Here is a 21,714-nt window from a genome sequence, read left to right on the forward strand (position 1 = left end):
TTCAGTCAAAACTTGTTTTTCATGGAAAAAACTGAGTTTAAATGAAATGTTTGGTGAAAAGCATCTGTTTCCAAAGAAAAATTTGATGTAATTAAAAAAAGCCAACAACATCTGTCATGAGCTGTGGCCTCCCCTCACCATAATTAAAATTAAACCTAGCAGTGACAGGTTTTTATTTATTTATTTCATTCTTGGGACGTGCTCGGCTTCTATCGGGAGGTGGGTCAGAACGTAGCTAGATATTTCTATTGAAAACATTCGGCCTGTATGTAACAAAACATACTATTGACTTTGTGTTTTGGTGTAGGTCAAGGTTAGTCATCCCTTGAGGTTAAAAAAAAAAAAAAAAAGGAATCTAGATGTTTAGGTCAATACCTTGTAACCAGAGGCAATGAATTGTTAAAGGCAATGTTTGGCAACAGGACTAACCCAAACCAGTAACCCAGGAGACATAAATGGCAGTCATTTGTTACTTTGCATTTCACAGGCTGCATTTACATTTGTTGTATTAACTGTCTGGTTTTTTTAAAGACACATTTGACACTGCTCAGCCTGTAACTGTGAGCCCACTTCTGGGTTTCATGCTTCCTGCAAGGAGCCGCTGTATGTCCATGTGACTGAGTATATTTTATCCACAATCAACAATTAAAAAAGTAAATAAATAATTCTTAAAATGCTTTTGGGCAAAAAAGTTAAACTGTTAAAGAACAACCATATTTACACATCATTTTTTAAAACGGGGCTTGGTTTTAATGTTGACCTTACTGAATTATCAAAGAACAAAAACAGGTTTTCTACCTTCTGTTAGCAGCTGGATTCTAAGATCCTTGTAGTGATTTGCCTTCAATATTTTCAAGGTGTGCACGTTCCCTCTCACAGTCAGTCTTTTAGTGCACTGCCCCAAATGCAAATACACAACCTATACGTAGATTTCCATTAGAACATTACTCTTATCTTACATCTGTTCAATGATGGAGATCAAGCCCCCCGCCCCCCCCCTTAATAGTCTAAGCTTTCTTTGACTCACAAAAGGGACATAAAAAAAAAAACCTGTCCCCGAATTTTATCCTTTGTCCATTCTCACTTCTCAAGAGGCTTAATATTACGCACTCTGAGAGCGCCCACTGGCATACGTTTTTGAAGGTCTGAGGGGGTCTAATTCCCCCTAATGCTTGCCTGTATCACCCATTAACCTCACTGGGAGTTATGGGAAGGCATCAAGAGCAGAAGAGACCTCTCTGCACAGACCTTCTTTCAGATGCATGGTGCTTCTGTGGTCATCCATCCTGCTTTAATGGTCAGCTGTTCATTTCATTCTGCCACAACAAACTGATTTATTATGTGGCCACATGTCCACTAGGCCTCCTTTTAATAGCTGCAAAGACTTTGTGTTCGTGTTTATAAACCATTTATCTACATACAAGGTTTATGGGCTTAATAAGTGCACAGCAGCTGGTAATTAAGTTCCGCTAGTTCAGATCGACTTGAAGCACCTAATTCAGTAATGCCACATTGGCTGAACCAGCCTTGACCTGAAGTCTTGATGGACACTGTAAGGACCAGCCACAAATTCTGTTTCAAAGTACAGGACTAAGAACTAACCCAGGTTTGAAATCTGGGGTCTCTTTCCGACCCAGAGCTGACTTTGTCTAGCAAGCACTAGGACACAGAGAATTAAGTAATTATTGCATGGCGGCCCTGGGAATAGGGCGGGGAGGGATCAGGCAATTATGTAATGTCACCTCATGAATCCATCACTGGCTGCTTGTGTAACACGGCATGGCAGCCACTCCTAAAATTAACTTGACATGGCAGACTGAGGATGAGGGTCGGGGCTTACTCTCCAGTCTGCCTCTTTCAATTTGAGGGGTCAGATCTCCCTGACAGGGAGCTCACCAAAGCTCATGGTGGCTGTCCATTAAAATGTTAGGATTCAAGAGAAAATACACATTGCTTCCAGACTGTTCGCCCCGTTGCTGGGTTCCATCATCCAAAGGGCCATCATTTTAATAGTACTAAAGGGCATACATTGGAATACTGTTGTCCCTCCTAGAATTTGAGTCTAATTAGATAGATATATTTTCTCTAAAATCCTAAACACCTAGAACCGTAGTGCATCGAAAGCAAGACACCAACCCCAGTCTTCTCTTCCACTTCATGTGGTGTTCCATTTTTGATGCTAAAATGATTGAAAAACTCTGGCTGGAAATATTTTTAGCCATGGGGGGATGAACCAAAGGTCCTGTGAAAGCTGAAGTTGACAAAGGGGAAATAAGTGCATGGAGATCGACTCATTATTTACATTTTTGACTGAAAGCTGTGTGTATCATGCACATATTGACTTGCAAAACCTTGTATGTACCAGCTTATGTGATGGAGAAATGCTCCTTTTAGAAAGCTATAGTCCTTGCTGGGCCCCAAACCAGACCTGGCCATTCTTCTCCCCAGATCCCCTTCACTGTTTGCTCTGCTCTTCCTTCATGCAGCAGCGTTTGAACTGGTTACTCCTTCACTGTATTCTCTGAAGTAGTCAATATACTGGCCTTTCAGAACCAGTGGATACTGTTCCAAAGACGTGACTTGCTTCATTTTGGCGTTTCCACAGTCGTCCTTTATATATAATTTCACTTTTTAATTTAAAATGATTTTATTTTGCTGGTCGCTTCCATATTGCTTCGTTCAAAATCCAGAAAACAGTTCAGAGGGAGGACAAATAAAATCATAGCTTAAGTGCAAACTAACTTTCCAGTGAACTGCTATGTGCGTTTTACCCACTCCAGTGTCTTTCTTCCAGTTTAAAGAACTCCTTAGTCGGTCACCCCCTAGAACACCACCAGGTTTCCTGAACCTATTAAACTCTCCTCCTTCTGTCTTGTCCTCAGTGTTGCCTGCTGCATCCCCAACTATTTCAATCGATGAGCAAAAAGAAAGAGAGGAGAAATTTGTATGGGTACTTTCTTTGTTTGTATTAAGTAGGTATAAAACATGAAGGTGAGGCTCTGTGCATACAAATCATGGATCTTGGCCTCTCTTTTAGCTTCAATGGAGGATGTGAGCTTTTTGTGTTTTCCTTCTTTCCTGATGGGATTTTTGTGTTGAAAATACTTGTCATCATGGCGACACATACAAAAAAATTGCACTGTCATGCACAGAAGCTTGGAGTGAAAGTCTTTGCAGTTAGGCAATGGGATAAACCCGTGGGAGTGGCTAAGAAGAGGGGACTGGCCAGAGACAAAGTCTCCTCATTTTTTATTTTATGAGTTATTTCTTTGATGGCTGTGAGGAAGAACTGAATGGTTATGAAAAGCTGGGTTAGTTGTTTTCAGTTGCCGGGATAGAACGTGTTAGAGAAAGAAATTGGATTCTGAAATCTCAATTATTATGCTATCACATGTGATATAAAAATTGTCCTTTTTCCCCCCTTAATGGAAACTGCATTGCGATTTCCAGGAATGCTGAATAGGCTCTCCTCAGTTCCTGCTGATAGAAGCAGACACGGGGTGACTTCCCCTACAGCATCTGAGTTGAATCGCTGAGAACTAACCTGACAGCAGGCAACACTGGCACTGGCCCTCACTGGTGTTCACCGGCTTGTCTGACCTTCTGACCCTCAGGGTCTGTGAAAGGTGAGACATGCCAGGTTTTGGCCTTCTTGCATTCACTCAGTCTTTCTTTCTTTCCTTCTAGGTTCCTAACCCGATCAGCAAATGACTCAAAGGTGTCCTTCTACTTGGAAATATCAAAGTGAGTGATCGGCAAGAAGAGGAAGCTCGAGGGAGAGAGAGAGAAAGAGAGAGAGAGAGAGAGACTGGTGGCTAGCAGGGGTTGCCTCTCCACTGGTTTAATACTGACGTCACTACACCACCGTGTTTCGATGTCTGTAGGGTGGTGGGGGCAGCACAGTGCCAGGCTTCAGGGAGAACTCAGAGAGGTACTCAGGGTTCTCTGCCACGATGGGCCGGATCCGTCCATTTTGTTTGTAAAAATATTTTGTGCTGTACTCCTGCAGGTAGTCCGGGTGCTGGAGGGTGCTTCGCGGTGGCAGACTGTGATTCCAGTAATCTGGGTTGTTGAAGGCCTTCTTGGATTTCTCTGGCAAAGGAAGCCCATTGTTCTTCAGGTACTCTGCGTTTTCCAAGGTATTAGCAAAGGTGCTGAGGTACAGCGGCTCGTTCACATACTCGTCCTCTGCTTTGGGTTGCCCGTTCGGGGCGCTGTGATACTCGGGGTTGTCCAGAGCTTGAAGATCGCCATTCTTTCGTCGAGAGACAAACGGGTTCTCCTCTACCGGGTTCAGGTAATCTAAAAAAGATAGAAGGCATGTCAACACATGGTAATGTGTTCACACAACGCCAAGCATCTCTGCCTGGCAGCTCATTTGAATGTAAACTTCAGACCAAGGTTCCCAATGGTTACAGCACACTTTGCTTATTTTCACGTCACTACTATCAAATAGTGCTGAGAGGCCCTAACTGAGATCCGGGCCATATTGCGCTAGGTGCTGTACAGACTCATAATTGGAGACAGTCCCTGCCCAAAAAAGCTTAGTGCCTAAACAGACAAGATGGACAAAGGGCAGAAGACAGGAAACAGAGAGACTAAGTGACTTGTCCAAGGTCACCAGGGAGTATGTGGTAGTGCTGGGAATGAGGGCTGTCTCACACAATTAACTCAAAAAATTAATTATGATTAAAAAATTAATCTCAATTAATTGCAGTTTGAATCACACTGTTAAACAATAGAATAGCAATTGAAGTGTATTAAATATTTTCAGATGTTTTTCTGCAGTTTCAAATATATTGATTTCAATTACAACACAGAATACAAAGTGTACAGTACTCACTTTATATTATTATTTTTTATTATAAATATTTGCACTGCAGAAATGATCAACAAAAGAAATAGTATTTTTTAATTCATCTCATACAAGTACTGTAGTGCAGTCCCTTTATCGTGAAAGTGCAATTTACAAATGTAAATTTTTTTGTTACATAACTGCACTCAAAAACAAAACAACGTAAAACTTCAGAGCCTACAAGTCCACTCAGTCCTACTTCTTGTTCAGCCAATCACTAAGACAAACAAGTTTGTTTACATTTATGAGAGATGATGCTACCTGTTTCTTATTTACAATGTCACCTGAAAGTGAGAACAGGCATTTGCCTGGTACTTTTGTAGCTGGCATTGCAAGGTTATTTGTGTGCCAGATATGCTAAACATTCATATGCCCCTTCATGCTTCAACCGCCATTCCAGAGGACATGCTTCCATGCTGATGACAGGTTCTGCTTGATAACGATCCAAAACAGGTGACATTGTAAACAAGAAGCTAGCAGCATTATCTCCTGCAAAAGTAAACAAATTTGTTTGTCTGCGCAATTGGCTGAACAGGAAGTAGGACTGAGCAGACGTAGGCTCGAAAGTTTTACATTGGTTTATTTTTGAATGCGGTTATTTTTTGTAAATAATTCTACATTTGTAAGTTTAACTTTCATAATAAGGAGAATGCACTACAGTTCTTGTATTAGGGGAACTGAAAAATACTATTTCTTTTGTTATTTAGAGTGCAAATATTTGTAATAAAAATAAATATAAAGTGAGCATTGTACACTTTGTATTCTGTGTTGTAACTGAAATCAATATATTTGAAAGTGTAGAAAACATCCACAAATGTTTAAATAAATTGTATTCTATTATTGTTTAACAGCACGATTAATCCCGATTAATTTTTTTAATCGCTTGACAGCTCTACTGGGAACTAAACCCAGATCTCTCTGAGCCCAGCGCTTTAACCACTGACCACTCTCTAGAAGAGCTGGCTGTATGGTCCAGTGAAGAACGAACTGGAAGGAGGATACTGTAGCCTGGGGCATGGGGTCACTTGCTGGAGGATTCTCTGCACCTTGAAGTCTTTAAACCATGATTTGGGGACTTCAATGGCTCAGACATAGGTGGGAGGTTTATCGCAGGACTGGGTGGGTGAGATTCTGTGGCCTGCATTGGGCAGGAGGTCAGACTAGATGATCATAATGGTGCCTTCTGACCTTAATATCTATGAATCTATACTGGGATCTATGCCTGCCTCCTCCACCGACTCTCTGTGCAACCTTGTCTAAGTCACTGAAACTCACCACTCTCTCAGCATCCCTACCTGGAAAATGCTAGATTAGCATTACCTCCACTTAAGTCTCCTCTGTACTATAAACCTTTCCACAGTCTAACCCTGTATGGCTGTTTTATTAAAAACACAGCTATCTGACTGATTAAAAGCTGCCCCGACTGAGGGACAAAGGGCCTCAGAATGCGGAGGAACAAAGATTCTAATTAGCATGGAGAGGGACATAGAAGAATTCCTGAGCTAGCACTAAACTGAGAGTAGGACTGTGTGAAATTAGTACAAAATGTCAACACTGTGATGTAAACAATACTGAGGGCCACAGCTGAAACGACGAAAGGTTAATGGCACGTGGTGCTCGGGGGGGAGAAGAGGGCTAAGTCACTCTCACACAACGGCACATAGGATTTTCGATTTCCTACAGAAACCCATTAGGAACAAAACGTTAGGAGGCTGGATGGTTGTGAGATACCGCACACCCCTTCTGGAGTAGTGCAACTTTGTTAGCAAGTTCTCTCCCAAGGTCAGAGCCTGTAGCCCTCAGGCCTTGGTTACCATGTGTTAACTGACCTCCAAGGTCTCAACAGCGCTCTGTGAGAAACAATGTTTCACTGTAAAACACAAAGCACATCAGATGCAGAGAGGTCAAGGTGACCAAGAGGTCAACGGAGCTCTTTGCAAGGTTAGTGGACTGTAAATGGAATTGCTTGGAGGTTAACTATAGGAAAAAAAAAAAAACCACTGATGGGGGACATCTGCAGTGAGAAATGTCAGAAGTATCCAGGTCATTCAAGTCCAAAAACAGCTGGATAAAATCCGCTTCTTGAATGGATGTTGTCTTTCGTCCTGAAGGATCCCAGTGCATCTTATTAGATTATGCACTTAAGAGTGTCATTAAGCCACAGCCCTGGATAGGGGGTGGTGTGCACCTCACTGGGAAGTAGGCACAATAGACCTGAATCTCCACTGCCTTGCACCTAGTGTGTCCTTTACACTCTGGTGTGAGTGAGTGGAGAACCCCGTGCAAGGCAGTGGAGATTCAGACCGTTGTCTCCAGGGAACAGGGGCCAGGGTAGCTCATGCTGCACCTTTGGAGAGGGTGCAATGTGCGATATTCTATTGTAGCCAAGGATTAAAGAGATCAGGTACATTTAGGATATAGAGGTGAAATATCAGTATTAATTAATGTTATAACAGAGGGCCAAGAGGCCTTAGGTCTGTAAGATATTTAGCTTAGCCAAACAAGGCCAGAGGCCTAAAGATATGCTGACATGAGTAGCTAACCAATGAGTGACCCTATGACACAAGCTGAAACAGTTTCAGTAACAGATGTGTTAGCTGCTGGTATTTAGGAAATGTATATTGCAATGGACCAGCTCAAGCTGGTTAGAAGACTTTGTGGATTTTTGCAGACCTATGTCAGCAGATGTGCTAACCACAAGTTGTTATGGTGACTGAGGGACCTAAATGTTAATGAGTATAATGGGAACTAACAAGTTAGCCTGTGGGAAACAGGCACCTCAAATGTAATGGTGTGTGAAAGCACCAAAGGAAAAGGAGTTGAAACCTTCATAAATACGTATGAACCCCAATGGGCATCAGTGTAACTCATTATAAAAGGTATAAAGCGGCCTGTGTGCCATGGGAGAGGATGATGAAGATGATGCTGAAGAAGATAATGACTAATGATAATGACTAATGGGTTCCCATTCAGCGATTCTGAGTGATGACAATCATAGGACCAGACACTTTGTACTACTTCTCTGTCGGCTGTTGTATTTCACTGTTTGCAGGATTGCTTATCAGCTCAGTGGATTTGTTAATAAAGGGACTTGTGATAAACTGCAATTGTTTCTTGTGTGTTCCTCGGCTCGCTCATTCTAATAATATTGGTAACAATCTTCCTGATGCTGTAGCCGTGCACGAGACTGAAACCATATTGACCACTGCAGGCTCAGAGATTAATCAATAATCAGTATAAAAATCTATCAGGATACACCTTGTTCCAAAGCAACTAATCCCCACTCTCAACACTTCCTTCCCCCTCTCAGGAGGCTACAGGGACTAATCCCAAACAGTCCAATCAGACAATTTATACAAGGTTTTTGACTAGCACCTCTCTTGAGCCCTGATTCATCAAAACACTTAAGGACATGCTTAAAGTTAAGCACACACTCAAGTGCTTTGCTGAATGAGGGTGCAGATGAGCAAAGCTCCTTGCGTCCTTTTCACCTCCCTTGGGCAGCTGTGCAGTCACAATCCAGCTCTATATATTGGGCAATGGAATTCAGCTGCTGTTCAACAGTGTCAGCCACATAACGTACGTTCTTTAGAAACATAGGGAAGTCCACAATAACTTCTCCAATGGAAAACACAGAAGGAATTTAGGTACAGTAGGAACATGTAATTATGCACGCTGGTATTGGTCGTGTGTGTGTATTTCAGCCAAAAATTTGTGATTAGCTCAGTCAGATCTTTCACCACAAAATACTAGCGGTTTACCTGTTTTGGACTTGTCTCGCATCGGAGTCATGTACCCATCCTCATCCAGCTCGCCCCGTTGGCCTCGCTCAGGTACAAACACTGTTGGGTCAGCGCTGTACCTCTGAGTGCTGCTGTCCTCTTGTGCGAGAGCGGCCACCTGCTTCCGTAGCGTACCATTACAGCAAGTGTCGTCAAAGATCTCTGCCGTGGCCCCCTGGATGGCTGGTGCCTCCGGAGTTATGCAGCTAACCGCTCTGTACAGCGCAGGCTCTCCTTGTTCTGCAGCAAAGCCGCCACCTCTGTACACAAACTGGTTCTGTGAGAAAGACAAAGTGGTGCAAGAGAGAAGGACAAAATAAAGCAACTGACTAAACACAGATGTGGAAGCTCCTTTGGTTTCACATCAGTGTTGGCTCAATGCTTCATTTTATTGAATGGTCAAAGCCTTGTCTAGGCCGGGGAGGCTTGCCACCATTACAATCTCTGGTGAAGATACACAAAGCCTCTATTTGCACTGGTTGTGCGTGCCTGGGTTTTGGCCAGACTGGAACTCCAATAGAGACAATAATGGTTTTGCCTGTTTACACTGATGCAACTACACAAATTGCTGGCCACCAACAGCTGGTAGTAGGGCAAATCCCCAGTCTATACAAGGCTTAATACTGAGATATACAGTAGCAGGGACCATAATGTGTAGTTCTCCTTAACTATTGGGCTGGCAAGAACAAATGCTCTCCTAACAACAAACCTTAAACCTGACCTGGTGGAAACCTTCCTCCTGAGAGGAGAGAAAAAAGGCCCCCATCTCTGAACTATCTTTATTCAGAGTGGGCCTGGTTTTGGTGTAAATAAGTAGCAACAGTCAATGAGCAGTCATGTAAACGATATACTGTTTCCATTGGGAACTTCCCATTGGTGCATCAACTCATTGCTTTGACTCAACCTAATAACGGCTTGTCAGGATGAGCACATCACTTTCAGAATCATGCCAAAACAGACAATCATCAAAACACTTTACCTAGATCCTTTTTATGAACTATGATCACCCTTTTGGGATGCATAGTACCATAGAACTCTGGGCTTCCTGATGATCCAGACTGGGATTAGAGCGACCTTGTATGTTTGCCCAACCTATGTATTAATTCTGGTCACTGTTGGCACTGGAGTAAATTCGGCAATTTATGAAGAGAATAGGGGAGGAAACAGAAGGTTTAAAAAGACGAAAAAACCTAAAGGATGAAGGTTGATTGTGAAATACTTACTCCTGACATAGGGGCGTAGGCAGGAGGAGGGCTGTGTCCAAGTTCACTCTAATAGGAAAGAAAAATGGAATGATGGATATAAGAAGACGTCACATGAGCTGTATGAACTAATGGGGAAAAACATGCACAACAGTGAGGTTTATTGAAGAGGGGTCAATTCCAGCCATTCCTACTCAAGCAAAACTTCCAATGAAGTCAGCAAGCCTTCAGTGTTAATGGGAGTATTACCTGAGTAAGGACCACAGGATTTGTCCCTAGTTGATTAAGAATGGGTGCTGCACTGGCTGAGCGATGAGTGTGTCTTGCCAATATCCTTGTTTAGTTTTTGAAAGGACAGATTGTACAGAGAGAATGAGGTATGCATGCAGAAGGCAGGCTCATCCCAGAAACACTGCAGAGCAGGGAAGGGTGTGGAGTGCCACCATTTCTAATCAGCCTGGTCTATATAGAGAAAGTTTCCTTTTCCACTCTTATCAACCAGCAAGGACAGGGTAAAAACGATGTACACTTTGAACTCAGGCAGTGGGTGAGCTAAGGTGGCTTTAAACCACCTTTGTGCCCTCCCAATCCTGAGCTGCTCCAGAAGATGGAGAAGCCCTTGGCCTTTTTACATAGCCCTGGGGGCCTCTTTAAGTTCTGGAAGCCTCTCTGGGGCGTCCTATGGGCCCCGGCATTGCCTGCAAGTTTGGTAGATCTGCATGCTGGGGCCCTGTTCCAGATGTGGCCCCTGCTCCTGACTCACCTCTTCCCCAAACCCTACCCCCAGCATACCTCATATGCCAGGGCTTTTAAGGGACTGCTTGAAGGGCAGTGCAATCTTCTATAGAACCTATGCTATGGGAATTGGTACAGGGCCTCTTTTCACTGCTTTGCTTCTTTTAACTGCTGTAATAGGCCAGCATGGCAGTGAGGCTCTCACCCCAGGTCTGCACACACTAGAAGCTGGTCAAAACTAATATTTTTTGCCATGAAATTTTTTGAAAAAAGGTTTCATTTTAATTCATGGTTTTTTAATATTTGTTCTTGATAAAAATTACCGGTAATTGAATTTAGTTGAAATACTTTATGTAGACATTTTTTGTTTTGTTTCAGTGAGGGGGGAAATTCCACTTTTTCTTACTTTTAAAAAAACGTGGTCCATTTTTTTCAACTGGAAAAAGGTGAAAAATGTGAGACAAAGTGGCGGGGAGGGGGGGACTTTGCATCCAGAAAGTGCACGCAGCTGTAGCACACACCAATATCACAGAAAGTCCCCGTTCCCTCCCCCAGTCAGTGGGTAGGAGTATGGAGGGACAGCAACAGGCGGGAGGCAGAAGCAGAAGTGGTCTGTAACCACCAGAACACACTCCTCTACAGAACCTGGAATCCTGAATCTACCTTCCTCTCATGTCAGCGAACAGTGCAGGTTTATTTCAGTCCCCCTGTGCATATGCATCACGATATAGTCTTTAATTCTGTAGTGAAAGAGACTGTCCAGGAAGGGAGAGATATGTATCCCTCAACAGGCAGTACAGTGGACTAAGACCATCAACAGCTTGTGAGAATTTGTGGGCGAAACCAAGGCAAAAAGACAGAATGAAGAACTGGAAAAGGCTTGTCTGCAAAACCGAAATAACTGCTGGTCTGAGGGCTGAACGATGACAAGCAACCATCAATACCTTTCAGGCCCAGCAAACAAAGCGAGTATTCAGGAGACGGGACCTACAGGATAGCCTTCTCTCTGCAATCTGCTTCAGGACGTGAGGCTTATGACTGAGAAGCCTCCAAAACGAGCTATGAATCTCCTCTTTTGGGGGGATCAGGAAACAATACTAAGAACAGTATAGCTGTGAGTGGCTTTTGCAGTAATTTCCTTGAAGAGCTCCTGGAGCTGAGCTTCCAGCGCTGAAGCCTGGATCATCACGCTGAGCAGCGTATTGGCCCCTGAATCCGGAGAGCCAAGGGGCCTGGAGAAGTCCCAACGTATGCCCTTGGGGGAACGATTTGAAGGTCAGTGCATCCAAGGAGCTTTCAGCCCCTGCCTGCTCAAAATGTTGTCCCTAATGCCCCAACAACACGGGAAGCTGCAGGCCTGGAAAGCTATCTCCCCTTCAGGACTGATTAGGCTAGACTGCTTGGGAGAAACCTGCTGAGAATTTTATCCTGATTTGGAGCAGGGGAGGTTGAAATTATCCTCCAGGGCCAAAACAGGGCCTTTTGGAGCCATACAAGGGCATATGAAGGCAACATTTGGTCTTATAAGTGTGGTGGGTACCCTGGATCTTCAAACAACCCCAAAGGAAAGAAGAAACATGGACGGAGAGGAAGTAATCCCCAACCACTCTACAGTTCCTCTGGGAATAAAATAACGCCGCTGGATGAGCGTGGCAGGTGCTCTGGTTGGAGGCTGGAAATGCTTGGCTGTGTTCCGTAAGTCCTTGCCAAATTGCTTTCTACTTCTGAAGGGCAGAGCTGCAGTACAGTTTTGGCTCTGGGAAGAGAGATGTCATTTCTGAGCCAGCTGTGGCTGCTGCCAAGTCTACAACAGAGGATGATACAAGCTGCACGGAAAGCACCGTCCAAGGCAGGGGAATGAAGAGGACTTGGAGAAGTCAGCAAGAAAATGCCTCAGTCCCATCCCAGTTGTGTGCAAAAAAATCCTCTCCCTTCAGCAGCCTGAGCTGCAAAACAGTGTGAAATGCAACCTCCAGAGGCATGGCAGCTTCCACCGCTCTTCCATAGCGTCTGACAGATGGCCCAACTTATGGTGCCCATTAGGAAGGCTGATTTGGAGGAGTTTCAGGACTTTTGCATCCACCTCTAGGGATATTTGCAATTTGGGATGACTCCTCTGAGAAAAGAGGGGGTTTTCTCACTGTGGCTCTAGGGTTAGCAAGAGGCTTATATACTTATCTGTTCGTCACGAAGGAGTACAGAATAGATTTATAGAGGGAAGGAAGCTACCAGTTTTGCAACTCCTCCCTAAACCTATCTCCACCAAGAGTAAAGAGGAGCTGCTAGGGGAAGAGAAACCAGGAGACACTTTACAAGAGTGTGTTCACGGCAGCAGAGAGACATGCAGTAGGCACTTGAATACAGTCTGTGAGTTGGGATCACTGCCAACCAATCTCTGCAAGCTGTAGGATCTCGGAGGTGGATTTGGGGCACTAGAGTATATCCGTTTAAGCAGGGAAAAAGATGTTGGATACAAGAGGTGGAGAGCTGCTCACTGAGATCTGAACACTACTGGTCTTGCCTGTTCTCCAGACATAATGTCATCCGTCAGGCTTTTTATCTTGGGGCTGGGATCTGGCAACGAGACTGCAACTGAGAAAGAGACAGATAAAGGTTTGGGAAAAGATGCTTCCCAACCTGCCAGCTGCTGATCAGCAGTGGCTAGTACTGCACCAGGGAAGAACCAGCGCACTTGAAAGGTAGGATCCTGTGCTCAAAAGAAAACTCTCTTCCTCTAAAATGCTACATTCAGGGAACATTCCTGGCCTACTCCAAAAAGATGGGGCAGAGGCAAAGACTGAAGGGAGACAAGCAGGAGTCTGTGGAGAAGGCAGAGGCTTCAGGCAAAACTGATGATTGCAGATTGATCCTTTGTGAATTGAGAACTAGGGAGTGATGATCTCAGAGGGGCACTCTCGGAAACAGCAAGGAACCTGAATCAGGAATAGGAGTTCTCTAGCTATCTCTTCGTGCTCCTTTCTTGTCTTCATCTGTCCTCTGATCAGCTCAACATCCTTCCTGCTGTCCAGGAGATTAGAAAAGTGTAAAAGAGTCAGATGCCAGAGGAACGCTGTGTATGAATCAACACGGGGGGGTCCTATGCCTCTAAGCTGCAGACAGCAAAAAAAAAAAAAAGAGTTGAGTCTTTCTGTCAGCTGGGAGGAAACAGGACTTTTTGCTGCCTTGCTTGCTTGCAGGTGGAATGACTATATTATTCAGTTTGAATGGAATCATATTTGTATAATAGGGAAGGAATACACAACAATACACCTTCTATTTTTGTTTGTTCTAAGATGAAACAACCATGGGTTTGCTTTGCTCCATTAACCAGGAATCATGCAGTCATCCCTAAAAGCTCTATACTGTCTCCATATTTTCTTGGCTATTAGGCTTTCAATTAAATATACGCTGCCTGACCGTAACAAATTAACTAACCCCCTTAGAATAACCCATTACAAGACCCTCTTAGAATAACCCCATTCCAAGACATCTGGAGGGGACATACCAACATGAATGCAGTTATGGTAGCTTATGCTCACAACCTCTGGTCAGCAACCTTCACACTACACATGCTGCCAAGTAACATCACAGTAATGATGTTTCCCTCATGCATTTCCTTTATCTCGCCATAAATGCTAACCATAGAATTCTCACCATAGACTACTAAACAAGGCTCTGTTCATATCTATTGTTGTCTGAGCAGTTACTTTTTAAATTCATTTTATTTTTTGCCATCATTAAAGCTCTGCAGTCATTTTTCCAAAATAGGAGGCAAAGAGAACAGCTGTGGTGCAAATTAGTGGGTTGAAAATGTGATATAATTGTTGTTTAAATGTTGTTAAATTGCCTCCTAATTACAATGTGATGTCATAATTTTGTAGGCTTCAAAAACAACTTTTTGTACTTGAGAACCAAGCCAACTTGTATTTTATTGTGTCTCTTTTCGTTGGCCAGCAAATTACATTTTGGGGGGGAGGGCGGGGGTGTGTGGGACAGAATACTTTTAATATTTCCAATGGTGAAGTTTCAATAGCTGAAATTATAAATCTGATACAAAATACTTTGTGGATTATTACATTTTTGGTTCGGGTTGTACTTGCATTTTACACACTCATTGGAAAGAAAAGTTTTAGTATAAGTAGGGTCTGAATGATAGAAAATAAACAGAACTCTATACTGTGCCTTTTCCCTCCCATACAGGGCCTAGGTTTCCGAAAGCAACTAGTGATTTTTGCTTTGCTCCAGGTCCGGGTGCTCAACTTGAGATCCCCCTTGAGGAAGTCTGATTATTGGCAGGCACATGCTCAGCACTTTAAATAAAATTGGCTGATTTTTCAGAAAGTATCTCAAGCTGGGGACTGAAAAAATCAATGGTCACTTTTGAACATATAGGCTGGACATCTATGTTATATACATCCCCCTAAATTTAAACCCTGATTATAGGTTATAGAGAACCCAGCATTTCTAAGGGTCCATCAGCATCCCTCACAAGGAACATGTGAGATTCCAGCTTCTTTGGTCTGTGACTCCATTTCAAGCACAAGGCAAAGTACACAGACAAAACATAAAAACTGGCAAAACCATTCCCTACGCCCTTCCAGAGGGCCTTGTGGTATTAAATGCCACAGACATAAGAGCTATTATAACTTCTAACATGCGTGTAAAATGAGCTTCAATAAAACAAAGGTAAATAAGACCTTTGTGGGTATTGCTTTGTGTTATTGCTCTCTGTCTGCTAATCTGTTTTCCATTTCCTAGCCTCTGCAATCTCGCTCAGTCAATAGCTCCTCTCTTCATAGCGGGGACAGAATGTTGTTGTGGTGATGCGTTAAAATGCAGTGAAAACAAAGATAAACCAGCAGCTCCATACTGGACTCTACACAGACATTGGAACAGCCCCTCTTCCGCGTCTCCTTTCATTTTACGCTGATGGGATCTTGCCCACATTATCGTTCTGAGTTGTGTTTCTCACACTCCGTTTCCAATAGCCCCTTCTGCAGTGCTTATGGGACCCTGATCACAGCATCTTCCCCACTTCCCTCCCCTGGACCAGGTTGATTGGACACACAGTCTTCTCCAGAGCTGCACTCGGCATCTTTCAGGTGGCAGGAAGTGCTGAGAATCAGTGAGTCTTGACACTACCAGATGAGACTCGGGGTGCTCACCCCTGCACCCGCATCCCTTTTATCCCTGGTGAGGGTCCAACATCCCCAAGTTTGGTTCTTTCACGCAGCAGCTCTGAGTGCCGCTGGGATGCTGGTTTTCATTGTTGTCAGACAGGAAACACAAACATTTGATAAGGAAGTTTGCAAAACTGGAGCCACTTCTTGTTTTAATCAACCCTAAATTCACATTATCCAGGGTGTTTTCGTTACTACAAGGCAGAGTCTGCCAAGCTCAAGCTGAGCCAAACCTAACTCTGCAAATAGCCCCTCTGACTACAGCAGAGAGACACATACTTGGTTTGCTTGAGCTAGCACACTCAAACTAGCAGTGTGAACATTGGCTATGGCTCGGGGTAGCCACCTGCGTACAGACCCGGGGAGGTCAGGCAGGCTTGTACTCAGGAAGAATACTTGTAGTAGTCAGCTACATGTGATGCTAATATGATCTTTTAACTGCTTCATTGCCGGACCTCCTCTCCAGTATCTGGGCTGCCATGTGGTTCCAAAGAACACTCAGATGTATATTGTCCAGTGGTCAGGACTAGAGGTGCATTTTGCCTGATATACTTGGCAATTTATGTAGCAGAGAAGAGCTGTCCTGTTGGGAGTTAAACCCCTGCTGAAATCTCTGGCAGGACCGCTGGATAAGTGCTCTCAGGCATCAGGGTTTACGCCCTATCAAAATGACTCACTGAAGGAGCTAGTCAAAAGAGGTTTGTTGTGGAACATTTTTGGACTAAAAATGGCTCTTTCGACCAAAGCAAACATTGTCATTTTGGTTGAAATGTTCTGGTTTTTTTCAGCAAAAAAATGGAAATTGAAAACCAAAATAATTTATGGGAAAATCTGTAGGGTTTGATTCTGTTTATGGTTTAAAAATGAGTTTGGGGTTTGTTTTTTTCATTCAAAACCCCCAAAATGTTCACAGGAAATTAGGAATTTCTTAAAGGGGATTCTTTAACAGTTCTACTGCGTGGTACTCAGAAAGGAAGCCAACTGACCTTAACCGGCACCCGGCTCTTGGAGTTTGCTTTAATAAAAATGAAGCAATAACCTCAGAATTTGTCTCATAAATCTTTCTCTCGTGCTCACATACAAATCTCCCTCCCCCACTTCACTATGCATCTTGGATAGTTATTTACACCTGCACAAAGTGAGGGCAAAGTAGGAGTAAAATACTCCCAACATCCAAATGACAACATTTCCCACCCATTTTTCACAGGAGTAAATGACTGCACCACAGTGCATGGTTTATATCATCTTTTACACATGCATTTTGGACCTCATACATGCTCGGCCTACCTCTCTTTGTGGAATTCCATGCCAGGGCTGCTTGTACCTACGAATAGCTAATCAACAGAAACTGTCTTGATAGAAACTGAGTGAGTATCCAGCCTTAAGTCACCAAACTGTGGCCTCCTAAATGTACCTGACTGCACAGCTGCTGCTGTAAGCATAAAGATTTCAGCCGTCCACCAGGAATAAGGACAGCTGGTTTACGCCACTGGATCTAACTAATGTGCTTTGGATACTCTGGTAGTGCTACAGACAGAATAAACAATCCATAGCTGTCCCATCAGCCCAGAGCAAACACCAGATACATTTCAAAGGAACAGGCTGGTGTTTACAACTGACCCAAACTGAAATTAAATTGAAATTGGAAACCGCTCCCCTGGAAAACATCCACCTCCTCCCAGAAGATTCAGGGCCTCCTTCTGACCACTGAGTGAGCCGCTTACTCTGCTCTGGCTTTATACCACCCACAACAAATATATCTGACCCGAAACCAAAAGGAGAAAGGGAAATTTTGTAAAACAAAATTGGTCTATATAATGATACATATAAATGAATCAATGTTTGTACAATGATATCTAGAGGGCTTTGTAGACTAAGTCTCGGCTTTGAAACACCTTGGTTCCCTGCAGCTATCCCAACAGGGTCGACTCGATTCGAGTCCTTCCAAGGAAGATAAATTACGGCAGGTTCCATGCAGCTTACTGTGCATGGGACTTTCAGAGGAGACCTTATAAACCAAGGTCTTGTCTGCTCTCCGGGGACATTAAAGAGTTCAGGGACCTTTTTGTAAGAGGGTGGCTTTGCCCCTTGCTGTTAGCCAAACTGGAACAGCTCAAGGGGTTGGCAAGTTGCTCTAATAGGACAGCAGTGGATTTCCCATGCAGGGGAAGTCCTGGCTCACAGAGAGCTGGTGCACCAAAAAACAGGAGAGGGACGTCAGAACACCTGGTGTTCTGGCAATCACTGGCAGATTCCATGGCCTCTGAGGTTGATCCAGTTTACGGTGGGGGCTAACGTGGCCCCAGCGACACCCATGATCCTAAGTTTTAGAATGAGCTGCTCTCTACAGCCTTGCAGCTGGGAGTCCGGGCACACTGCCATTGCCCAGCACTATCCCTTGTCTGTGAATAAACCAGAAGTGTTTTGCTGCATAGCATTAACTATCTGTTGAAAAGACGTCGGGGAAGTATTGGGAAAGGCATGCAAAATAGGCCTAAACCTTCATACTAACTAATTGGCTTTCAGCATGCCATATTGATATATGCGCGAGTATTTTTTTCATATAAAATTGACTTACTTTACATTAATTCAGTCTGGGCATCAAACAGGCTGGAAGGAAAGCCAAGGGCCTGTGGGTGGGGGGAGGCTCCATATTCTTGTTCCTCTCTCTAATCCTTCTTTTCAATCCATTTCACTTTCCTCAGGACTGATCCCCTGTCATTCTTTCGCCCACACTGGGTCCCTTGCACTGTACAACGAATGATACCCCAATAACACTTGGCATGTCCCCACAGTGTAGAGGAGAATATGTGCCAGTTTCTAACGACTATAAAAATAGTCTGTACAATGACAGTGTCAAGATGTTGGCCTTGCTTTTATGCAGTGGGTACCTGACGGAACCATAGAGTCTGAAAATCACCCCTTTGTACATGGCTGTTAAACCAGAACTCTGAACTTTAAAGCACACAACTTTTGACAAGCAGGGAAAGGAAGCTAAAAACACAACGTGCTTGTGATTTGTGATTGCGATATGTTCCCAGCAGAAAAAGCATAATAGACAGCTGATGAGGAGTGCTCATGGCAATCCCCCCCTCAACCAGCTTCCCCATTCTGTTTTACCCAGTAATCAAAGGCTATTCTGAGCCTCTCAAAATGCCATCAGCCCTCATTGAGAATGAAATAGAGCACATCTCCTCCGAAGCCTTTACAGGAGTAATCATTACAGCGTGCTGGCCTGAACAGGGAGCTCCACTAGATAAAGATGGTGAGTTTTTTTAAAAAAAAAATTCTCCTAAAATCTGAATAGTAACTTGATGATAATCTCTCCATTTTGTTATGCAAAGGGAAAAGAAACCCATAATTGTGCACTCTTTGTCTCTTAACGCAAAGAATAGGCTTCTTGATGAGATGCTGGGATGATTTAGGGCTGGGAATCTGGTGGCAATAATACTTTAAAAGAAATAGCCATCCAACTGATTTGGATAAAGCAATCATTAGCATTCTAAATCTAACCCTCCCCTCCATCCTACCCCACTCCATCTAGCTTTGCTTCTTTTTATAGCTCTGATTCTTTTCCGTTATCAGCATTTAACAAATAAGGAAGGCAGCATCTTTACATTGGCTACCAAAAGTCATTTTATACCAAGTGGATATGGTCCTCATTAAAAATATGTTTAGGGGGTATAATCCCTGGACAGACTACATCTCCCATGATGCACCATCGTCTCCCCTCTTGATGGACCGCTGTGATGCATCATGGGAGTTCCATGGACTCACGGGAGAGGTAGTCCCATTCAGAAGCCCAACCCATAGAGGAGAACGGGGCAGAAGGCACTCAAACAGCTACTCTTATTGAGGCACTTCAGTGGCTTTTCCTAATCAGTTTTTTTTTTTTTTTTTGGTTTTCACCTATAAGCCAAAAACTTTAATGTTTTGGGGTATTCAGGGGTTTTTGCCAAAAAATGTGACCATTTTCAAAGAACGTGATTTTTTTTTGGTCAAAAATTTCATTGAGTCAGTTATTTCCTGACTCCTAGTCCGCTGTCCTAGCTCTTGAACTATGCAGAATTGTCTATTCTGCGTTTTCCAAGATTTTTTTCTGCCCTCCAGCTGGCGTGGGTGTACAGCAATACAACATTGACTACTGCACCTTGACCCTTCCTGTAGTGCTTCAGTGCAACTGCTTCTATCATCCAGAATGATGAACACGCTGTGCCCTGGCCCCCCTGTTAAGTTCCCGGGCCAGCTACAAACATCCCTTGGTACCAGTAAGGGCTGTATAAGGTATCTGCAATGATGGGACGACGCTTGGAGTGTCAGTGCATTTTAAAGTGAGCGTGGTGTGGAGACTCATACATTTTGTACCATCTACTTGGTTGCATAGGAGCCACTTGCATTGTAGGCTAAAGTTTCAAGTGAATTTGGCACCCACAAGTCAGGAATAGGTTTTTAAAAGAGCTCAGGTCCCACTTAGGCACCAAAATAAGTGTTCAAATTTCCAAAAACTCAGTATGTTGCATACTGAACTCTTTTGAAAATAAGCCACATGTATCATACCACAAGTCAATCTTCTTGGTGCTGAGCACTTTTTAAAAAAATTGGTCCCTATTTAGGTGCCTAAATGGGATTCTTTCTGAACTCTGACCCTCACTGAGGGGTCTGGGCATTTGAAAATCTGGGGTCTGGTCTTTCTGGTCAGCTTCACCCTCTCTTCCAGCTGTGCTTCCTGAATAAAAATGGTTTTTAGAAACTCACAGAGTGCCTCCTCAGTGGAGTTTAGAAATATTTGGCAGTCACTCCCTTTATAGCCATTGACTTTTTTTTGGAGAAGAGACGATGAAGTGAATCAGCTGCAAGTTCTCTTGTTTGTTAACAGAGCCAACAGCTATTCATAGATGAGGCAGATGCGCCGTGATTTTAAACCAGTGACAGTGAAGCTCAGTACATTTCCATTTCACATGCTGATAGCTTTTGCAAAGTACAGCTGTGGTCCCCTGGACTGGTTACTGTCCTTTGGTGGGAGTGTGAACTCATGGTAATTCTAACTGTGGGAGGGTAAGCCCACTGCAAGGCAAGAGCACAGCCGGCTGAGCACAAATATATATTAAATTGGTAGCAAATATGTGTCCAAACTAAAAAACCCAGAACAAATAGCCCCCCAAACTAGAAAGGTTGAATCTGGAGCTAAACGCTGTGGCTCGGGATCATATATGTCAGAGAAAAAACAAGAGGGACAAGATTAGGGCAACTCTTGCAACATGACCTTCAACAGCTAGATACCATGGAGCATGTTAAGAGCCAGCTTCTGATACCCTTGCTCATGCTGTGCCTTTCTCCCTGAGCAGCACTGCTAATTTCAGTAGGACTGCTCATGGAGCGAGGTACTACTTGTTATAAGGCTATGGAATCTGGCACTAAAAATATACCGTCGGGCCACATGTGTTTTGTTTGATCCCTACAGATGAATTTCCCTCTCCTTTTATTTCTGTCACAAATGTAGCATATTTTAAAGAGACATTGTAAATTATCTGTCTTTTAAGATACACCAGTAAAACTGAACTGCTTTAATCTAATTTATTTTACATCAGATGTGATGCTTTTTTTATAATCTACTCATCCTAAGCAATAAAATTAGACCAGTCAGTTTCAATTTCTGTTTATATGCTATCTGGGTATTAGGCATAAAAACCGCGTTTTGATGTTGGATTTCCAATACAGGGGCTAGAAACAGATACATGACATGAGACATTTCCCAGGGACAAGGAGACAAAAATGACTGAAGCTAGTCTGATGACAAAAAACATTGATTAAACTCTAAAATCCATCCAAAACTTCTTAAGGGGGACGCAAAGCAGAAAGAGTAGAGGACTTGGACTAAAAAAACCCAACGCCTTAAAAAGCAGGAAATGGTACCAAAACTAACCGGCAATACCTAAGAGGAGATTCTGGGTCCGGTTCTG

The 21,714-nt window shown here is 43.5% G+C and overlaps 1 protein-coding gene across 4 annotated transcripts in view; it reads right to left on the reverse strand.

Annotated features, from left to right (window-relative positions):
* Positions 1 to 307: 307 nt before the first annotated feature.
* The window catches only part of ERBB4 (erb-b2 receptor tyrosine kinase 4), a 966,448-nt gene continuing 945,041 nt past the window's right edge, over positions 308 to 21,714 (reverse strand). For 3 of the 4 annotated variants that reach the window (XM_074968100.1, XM_074968101.1, XM_074968099.1), the window contains 2 exons: positions 8,617 to 8,914; positions 308 to 4,302 (listed from right to left, as the gene is read on the reverse strand). In XM_074968100.1, coding sequence (XP_074824201.1) covers positions 3,857 to 4,302; positions 8,617 to 8,914 — 744 coding nt within the window. In that variant the 3' untranslated portion in view covers positions 308 to 3,856. Of the gene's footprint in view, positions 4,303 to 8,616; positions 8,915 to 9,860; positions 9,909 to 21,714 lie in introns of all 4 variants that reach the window. The other variant, XM_074968098.1, reaches the window with a different exon arrangement.

Source organism: Natator depressus, chromosome 11 (genome assembly GCF_965152275.1).
Source record: "Natator depressus isolate rNatDep1 chromosome 11, rNatDep2.hap1, whole genome shotgun sequence".
NCBI lineage: Eukaryota > Metazoa > Chordata > Testudines > Cheloniidae > Natator > Natator depressus.